Consider the following 8,276-nt stretch of genomic DNA (forward strand, 5'->3'; position numbering starts at 1 on the left):
ATCTACATGCTCCATCTTGAGGGAGGGTATTAGGAAATAACATATGAGAGTCTATATTTAGGAGTAAGTTGTGTCGGTTCTAGAGAGTTCTAGAAGAGTTCTATTTAGAGTTTGTGTTATGTTAGGAAACTACGCTTTATTTAGGGTTTGATTTTATTAGGTAAGTACCTTGAGTGGTCGTCAAGTTTGTGAACAATATAAATAGGCTATTAAGCCATGAGAATTGATACACCGAATTATTATCAATGTAGTCTTTTATGCTTCCGCATTTATGCTCTCCTCTCTCTTGCTCGATCCTTAACACTTATCTTATTCAATCTCTTTTTCTCTCTCAACCAATAATACCCTTTTCCCTTTCCTTCACTTCCAAAGTTAATTTCAAGTCCAAACTATAATGGCATCTGAAATTTCCCAACAGCATCAACTTCACGTCTTCATTTTCCCTGTCACAGCTCAAGGTCATATGATCCCAATGATCAACATTGCAAAACTATTCGCTTCTCGTGGTGTTAAAGCTACTATTATTACCACACCTCTTAACGCAATAACCCTTTCAAAAACTATCGATCAAGATAGATTATCTGGTCTGGATATCAATATTCAGACAATTCCATTCCCTGCAGTTGAGGTCGGGTTGCCGGAAGGAATGGAAAGAGTTGACCAAATTACTTCACCTGACATGTTGCCTAAATTCTTTTTGGCTATTACCATGCTCCAACAGCCATTCGAGAAGCTCTTAGAAAAATATCACCCAGATTTCATTGTTGCAGATATGTTTTTACCTTGGACGACTGAGGCGGCCGCAAAATTTGGCATTCCTCGGTTGATCTTTCATGGAACAAACATATTTTCTCATTCTGTCGCCGCGAGCCTGAAGAGTAACAAACCATTTGAGAGCATTGTGAATGATAAAGAATCTTTTTTGGTCCCAGGTTTGCCTGACAAGATCGAGATGACCATATCTCAAGTGCCCGAATACATTATTGGTGGTAATTCGTTGTATAGTGCAGTGATGGAGAAAGTCAGGGAATCGGAGAAGAAGAGCTTTGGAGTTCTGGCGAACAGCTTCTACGAGCTGGAGTCAGCATATGCCGACCATTACAAGAATGTTCTGGGAATAAGAGCATGGCAAATCGGTCCTCTTTCGCTTCGAAACACTGACACATTAGACAATGTCCAAGGGAGAAACACATTATCTATTGAAGAACATAGCATTTTGGATTGGCTCGATTCCAAGCAACCAAACTCAGTTATTTATGTATCCTTCGGCAGTATGTCTAAAATCTCTAGCGCTCAGTTGACTGAAATAGCAACCGGTCTTGAAGATTCGAGATGCTCATTTATTTGGGTTGTGAGAAAAATTACTGCCGGGGAGGAAAATTTCTTACCAGAAGGCTTTGAAGAGCGAATGCAAGGGAAGGGATTGATAATTAGAGAATGGGCACCGCAAGTGCTAATCCTCGATCATCCAGCGGTTGGTGGATTCATGACTCACTGTGGGTGGAATTCTATTCTGGAAGGCATATCTGCAGGTGTTCCTATGATAACTTGGCCTATGTTTGCAGAACAGTTCTATAATGAGATATTTGTCACTGAAGTGCTGAAAATTGGAAGCAAAGTTGGCGCTGAGGAATGGAAAGACTGGGTTCAAACGACAGATGTGTCTGTGAAGAAGGAGAAAATATCTAAGGCACTCACACAGCTAATGAGTGATGATGGAGACGAAAACAAGGAGATGCGAAAGCGAGTGGCCGAACTTGGCGAAAAGGCGAAAAGCGCTGTAAGAGAAGATGGGTCGTCTTATTGCCAGTTTACTGCTTTGATTGAGGGATTGAAAATGTATAACAAGTAAAACCATTTTTACGTTTACAAAGAATTAGATTTCACTGTCTGATGTAGACATCTATTGGTTTGAAATTTTGAATGAAATGTGATGGTCCTTAACCCTTACGGATGATGATTCTAGAAGAAAAAGATAAGAAAAAACAGTACCGTACGTTAGATCTCAACCAAAGAAAAGTATAACGAGCAAAAAGGTGTCAAGCTTCTAGAAGTATGAAGCCAGTTAATAACGAACTTACTCGGAAATGAATGAAAAATTCGTAACGAGCACGTATCTTAGTACCTTAAATGCTCACCACTAACTCGATCAGTTCGAAAAAGATATGACGTAAGAGATGGCTTCACCATTTCTGGATGAAATTGAAATGCGGATGACTCCAAGCATCCAAGACATGTAGCTCACAAGTATCCACATGCTCACTGACATTAAGTCCTTTGTGGTGCCAAATTAACTTGGCTTATCTCATTTCTTTTTGCATAATTCAGCCTAATACTATTCAGTTCGTTATAAATAACAACAGCATTGTGACAACTGACAAAGCATATTCTCATATCCATCTCTACTCTAGAACCGATTCTCTAATCTCTTCAAATCAGTTATTTTTCTTCAGAATTTTGCTAAATCCTAAAATGGGTTCAGAAGCTCCACCTCCTCCTCCTCAGCAGCTTCATGGTTTCTTTTTTCCGCTCATGGCTTATGGGCATATGATTCCAATGTTTGATGTTGCAAGAATGTTTGCTGCACGAGGTGTTAAAGCTACCATAATTACAACTCCTATAAACTCTTCCACCTTCACTAAAAATGCAGAGCGAGATAGATTGTCAGGTCTGGATATCGATATTCAAATACTTCGATTTCCTACAGAGGAAGCCGGTTTGCCTGAAGGATGCGAAAATGTCAACGAGATAGATGCACCTGAAATGATTCCTAATTTCTTCAATGCTGTCAACATGCTCCAAGAACCGTTAGAGCAGCTCTTTGAGGAGTTCCACCCGGATATCATTGTGGCTGATATGTTCTTGTATTGGACGACGGAGAGCGCAAGCAAATTCGGCATCCCTCGCTTTGTGTTCCATGGGACAAATATGTATTCTCAGTGTGTTGAGTATAGCCTGGATCTCTATAAACCTTACGAAGGCATTGCTTCTGATACAGAAGCCTTTGTGGTTCCAGGTCTCCCTGACAAGATAGAGATGACTGGGCTACAGATGCCTGATCACTTAAAATTGGATACACCCTTTACTAAAATGATTGTCAAAATAAGAGAGTCAGAGATAAAGAGCTATGGAGTTTTAGTAAACAGCTTTTATGAGTTGGAGCCAGCTTATGCAGATCACTACAGGAATGTTATGGGAAGAAGAGCATGGCAAATAGGCCCGGTTTCTCTCCTGAATAGGAACACCGTAGATAAAGCTCAAAGAGGAAAACAATCTGCTGTCGATGAGCATTTTGTCCTAAACTGGCTCGACTCCAAGGAATCAAATTCAGTTCTTTACATTTGTTTCGGGAGCATTTCAAGAATGAACAATGCTCAATTACTTGAAATAGCGATGGCTCTTGAAGATTCAAGTGTTTCATTTGTATGGGTTATAAGGACAACAGGGAACAACAAAGAGGAGAGATTTTTACCCGAAGGCTACGAAGAGAGAATGGAAGGGAAGGGTATGATAATTAGAGAATGGGCACCACAAGTGCTTATCCTAGATCATCCGTCCGTCGGAGGGTTCATGACACATTGTGGTTGGAACTCTACGCTTGAAGGTGTGAGTGCAGGAGTTCCCATGATCACTTGGCCTTTGTTCGCAGAGCAATTCCACAACGAGAAACTTGTTACTCAGGTGTTGAAGACGGGAATTCCAGCTGGAGCTGGGAAATGGCAACCATGGTTAGAAACAACAGAAGTATCAGTGCAGAAAGAAAAGATAGAGAATGCAATTCAACAGTTGATGGGTGATGGAAATGAAGCAAAAGAGATGAGAAGAAAAGCCAAAGAACTAGGTGAAATGGCTAGGAAAGCTGTAGAAGATGGCGGGTCATCTCACACCGAATTTACTTCTCTGATCGAGGAGTTGAAAATCTCTAAAAAGGCATCAACATAGAAAAAACATGTCATTTTAGATGCTAATTATGCAGTGTTTCTATGCCTAAATCAATCTAGAAACGTTTTAAACTATTTTCCGGTAAAGGAACAATACTAGCAGTAGTATGTGTATATATTGTCAATGTTTCCAGCACATTACCATTGGCTACAATTAGAAATGGTGACGGTCAACAGACAACAAATATTGAAATAAACATGATAATGATTCCAACGACATGACCTAACATAAGTACACTTCAAATAGTAAGAACACGATGTAAAAGACAATCTAAAAAGCTCTTTCCATAATTATTTTCTTACTTGACAGTAACTAATGGAGCCAAGCTGGGACGGCTGATGAGAATTTGAGTTTGAAAACTTGAGTGATAATGATACTAAAATTACTAGTATTTTGGGTTCGAAACTTGTCAGCATCAAAATCCGGCTGTAACGATAAAAAAATAAATGGACCATAATGATATACTATATAGACTTGGTGCACAACATCGCAAATACTTGTAGCAACAAACTTCGTCTCTTATCCCTCTCTAAATCAAGTTTTCGTTTTCATTATTGGAGTACTAATTATGATTTCTGAAACACATAATCAACTTCATGTCTTTTTTATGCCTCTCATGGCTTACGGTCATATGATCCCAACTATAGATGTAGCTAGACTTTTCGCTGCTCGTGGTGTGAAGTCCACTATCATTACCACACCTCGTAACGCCTCCACTTCATCAAAAGTTATTGACCGAGATCGATTATCTGGTCTGGATATAGATTTCCGGGTAATTCCCTTCCCTGCAAAAGAAGCCGGATTACCCCAAGGAACCGAAAACCTTGACGACGTCATTTCACCTGAATTGATTTCTAACTTCGACAAGGCTGTTCAGATGCTTCAACTACCTTTTGAGAACCTTGCACAAGAACTTCGCCCACATGTAATAGTTTCCGATGTGTTTCTGAAAGCCTAAAGGATGAGCTTTTTGGCGCCGGATCTCCCTGACAAGAATGAGATGAGCATGTCAGAATTGCCAGAAAAATCATCAGCTACAGCTGAGTTTGCTAAACTGATGGAAAGAATTAGAGAGTCAGAGATGCAGAGCTACGGAGCTATCATTAACAGCTTCTACGAGTTGGAACCTAATTACGCCAACCATTATGCAAAAGTCATGGGGAGAAAAGCATGGCAAATAGGCCCAGTTTCGCTACGAAATGTGGATCCTGTCGATAAAGCTCAAAGAGGCAAGAACTCCTCCATTGAAGAACATTGCGTTTTGAGTTGGCTCACTTCTAAGAAGATAAATTCAGTTCTTTATATTTGTTTTGGCAGTGTCTCTAGAATCAGTAATGATCAGTTGGCGGAAATAGCAATCGGTCTCGAAGAATCAGAAATTTCATTTGTTTGGGTTATAAGAAAACTGGAGAATGATGAGAAACAAGTACTTTTACCCGAAGGATTTGAAGATAGAATAAAAGGGAAGGGTTTGATAATAACTGGCTGGGCACCTCAAGTTCTAATCCTCGACCATCCAGCGGTTGGTGGGTTCATGACTCACTGTGGTTGGAACTCAATACTTGAAGGGATTAGTACAGGAGTTCCATTGATCACTTGGCCTGTGTTTGGAGAACAATTCCATAACCAGAAATTTGTTACAGAAGTTGCAAGGATAGGAATTCAAGTTGGAGTTGAGAAGTGGAATTTTTGGGTAGACGCGAAAAATGTGTCAGTCAAGAAGGAGGAAATTGTTAAAGCAGTAACTCAGCTAATGAGCAGTGATGGAGAGGAAATGAGAAATCGAGTGAAGCGACTCAGTGAAATGGCTTTCACTGCTGTAAAAGAAGGTGGCTCATCTTATACAAATTTAACAGCTTTAATCGAGGAACTGAAAACGCGTATGAAGACATCCACATTGACGCGAAATCATATTTCCATTACTGATATTTAAGCTAACTGATGCTCAGGCCGGCTAGTAGTACGTTTTTAGTCAACTATGTCATGTATCAGTATCACCTATCAAATAAACAAAGCATGTTGTTTCAATTAAAACAGATAGGACGTTATGATATTGGGTACAGATAGCATTTCTCACTGGAAGTCAAATTATGACAACAACATGCGATATTGCTACCCAATAAAGAGAACGACCGAAAAAAAGAAGAAGAAAAAAACTGTAGTTAGGTAAAGTACCTTTTGGAATTCAGTCAGAGATTAGACAATTAATCGGCATACAAACTAGTACAAACCAATGAGTGACAAGCTGAAGATCTTGTTCTCTAATACCGTCAAGTCCAGTGATTTTAAAAGAAATTAGAGAAAGATAGTTATTATATTATACTGATTACTCACTAACTAAGAAAAACAATTTTACATGACATAAGAGATGGCTATGTTATCAAAATTCAAAAATGGATTTTGAAGCAGCTTAAGTCTTCTTTTTCGCGTTCATAGCTTACGGTCATATGTCCCAAAGTGCACAAATTTGCTGGTTATAATTGATCGAGCAAATAAAATCGGGTTGATTAAACACTGAACTAGTGGTTTTTCAGGAAACCAGTTTCTTATCAAATAACCTTGCATTTTTAGAGGCCACTCGAAAGGAATTAGGGGCCAACAATAAAACAAAATAGGGTCATCCAAATCTAAATTGAGTTCACCCCTTATTCTTTTTTCGTAATGATAAAATTGCCCTTCAATAGTCGGAAATTAAACATAAATTCCATAGTTTAGTTATTGTTAGCAGAATTATTTGAAGTTGTTTTTTTTCCTTGATTTTGATTCTACCATAATCGGTAGTAAATTGTGTTGATTTAATTTCCGAATATATAGTGTCCCAAAAATGAGATTTTTCCAATTTTCGAATTTTGGTACTATCATAATCGGTAGTAAGTTTAACTCACGAATGAAATTTTGCCAAAATCCTTTAATTTTCTAACTTTGGTACTACCACAATCGGTAGTAAATTATGTTACTTTAATCTCCGAATATATTTAATTTTCAAATTTTGGTACTATCATAATCGGTGATAGATTTAACTTCCGAATGTATACTGGCCCCGAAATGAGTTTTTGAAGAAAAACCTTGATTTTTCGAATTTTGGAATTATAACAATCAGAAGTAAGGTAAGTGAACTTAACTTCCGATTATATAGTGGCATTTCGAAATGAAAATTACCCATATTCAATAGTATTTTAAGTTAATTAAACTTCCGATTATGTACTGGCCCCAAAATGAGTTTTTGAAAAAAATCTTCAATTTTCGAATTTTGGTACTACCATAATCGGTAGTAATTGTGTTCATTATCTACCGATTATGTTTAATTTTTAGAAAAAAATGAATATTTTGAATCAAGGATAATCTGTAGATAACAATAATTGTATCTACCGATTCTGGTTGATGTTCATCATTTCTTAAGAACATCATCCATAATCGGTAGGTAAAATAGATTTTTATCTACCGATTATGTTCCTGCTATTGCAAATCCGAGAATTCTCAAGTTTTTAATTTTCATTTTCAAGTTTGAGAATCCTCGAATTCTCAAGTTTTCAATTTTTATTTTCAAGTTTGTTTCTTAAACTTAAACTACCATAATCGGTAGTTCTAACATTGTTTCTTAAACTTAAATTCAGACTTCTAATTGAGGGAAATCCGAGATTGTTTCTTAAACTTAAACTACCGAATGTGTAGTTATCTACCGATTATTTGAGCGCAATTTTTCCATTACGAAAATTATAGATAAGGGCGGGCTAGCTTCAGTTTAGGTTTGGGTGACCCTATTTTATTTTATTGTTGGCCCCTAATTCCTTTTGAGTGACCCCTAAAAATGCTAGGTTGAATAACCTAGACGGTTTGGGACAATTATACGGTTCACCCCAAACTTATGAAGTAAAAATTCATACCCAAACTATGAAATTCAAATTCTTATTAGAACTATGAATGTGGCCATGGAAAGTAGTATTTATAGAGGGTACATTTTAGTTTTCTTTTTGCATATTAATTATTCTTGGGAGATTGATTTCTTTATTTTGTTCATCAATTTTCATTTCAATGTCTAAAACAGAAAAGATGTATGAACCGTGGAAAAAATCACCACAAAAAAAACCGTTTTAAATTTCTCACAAAAAGCCGGACCCCCTGTTGTCTTCCGCGCGGCCCACTGGGACCACACCACGAAAATTTTGAGAGAAAATTGATATTCGGTTTTGGCGTGGTCTGCACACACGGTCTGTGCAGAATCACTGTATCTTTTAATATAGTACAAGTAAAAAAGTCAAAATTTCGGTTTTAATATTGACCAGGGGGTGCATTAAGATAAAACAAGAATATTTATCTAAACCCTGATTAGTGAT

At 37.6% G+C, this 8,276-nt stretch overlaps 3 protein-coding genes across 3 annotated transcripts; all 3 read left to right on the top strand.

Moving 5' to 3' along the window:
• Positions 1-394: 394 nt before the first annotated feature.
• Positions 395-1,852, top strand: LOC113346631 (scopoletin glucosyltransferase-like). The gene has a single exon (XM_026590100.1). The coding sequence runs from the start codon at positions 395-397 to the stop codon at positions 1,850-1,852; it is 1,458 nt and encodes a 485-aa protein (XP_026445885.1).
• Positions 1,853-2,279: 427 nt separating this feature from the next.
• Positions 2,280-4,077, top strand: LOC113292736 (scopoletin glucosyltransferase-like). Its single transcript, XM_026541608.1, has one exon. It carries the CDS (start codon positions 2,473-2,475, stop codon positions 3,940-3,942), a length of 1,470 nt encoding a protein of 489 aa, XP_026397393.1. The 5' UTR covers positions 2,280-2,472; the 3' UTR covers positions 3,943-4,077.
• Positions 4,078-4,273: 196 nt separating this feature from the next.
• Positions 4,274-5,881, top strand: LOC113346637 (scopoletin glucosyltransferase-like). Its single transcript, XM_026590113.1, has 2 exons — positions 4,274-4,867; positions 4,913-5,881. The coding sequence occupies exons 1-2, from the start codon at positions 4,511-4,513 to the stop codon at positions 5,873-5,875; spliced, it is 1,320 nt and encodes a 439-aa protein (XP_026445898.1). The 5' UTR covers positions 4,274-4,510; the 3' UTR covers positions 5,876-5,881.
• Positions 5,882-8,276: the final 2,395 nt, after the last annotated feature.

The sequence above is a fragment of the Papaver somniferum genome, chromosome 1 (assembly GCF_003573695.1).
Source record: "Papaver somniferum cultivar HN1 chromosome 1, ASM357369v1, whole genome shotgun sequence".
In the NCBI taxonomy this organism is placed as follows: domain Eukaryota; kingdom Viridiplantae; phylum Streptophyta; class Magnoliopsida; order Ranunculales; family Papaveraceae; genus Papaver; species Papaver somniferum.

Bases quoted from the DNA above. Each gene is read 5' to 3' on its own strand.
- LOC113346631 (XM_026590100.1), top strand. From the start codon at position 395: ATGGCATCTGAAATTTCCCAACAGCATCAACTTCACGTCTTCATTTTC.
- LOC113292736 (XM_026541608.1), top strand. From the start codon at position 2,473: ATGGGTTCAGAAGCTCCACCTCCTCCTCCTCAGCAGCTTCATGGTTTC.
- LOC113346637 (XM_026590113.1), top strand. From the start codon at position 4,511: ATGATTTCTGAAACACATAATCAACTTCATGTCTTTTTTATGCCTCTC. The intron at 4,868-4,912 runs GTAATAGTTTCC...AGGATGAGCTTT, and splicing joins CACAAGAACTTCGCCCACAT to TTGGCGCCGGATCTCCCTGA.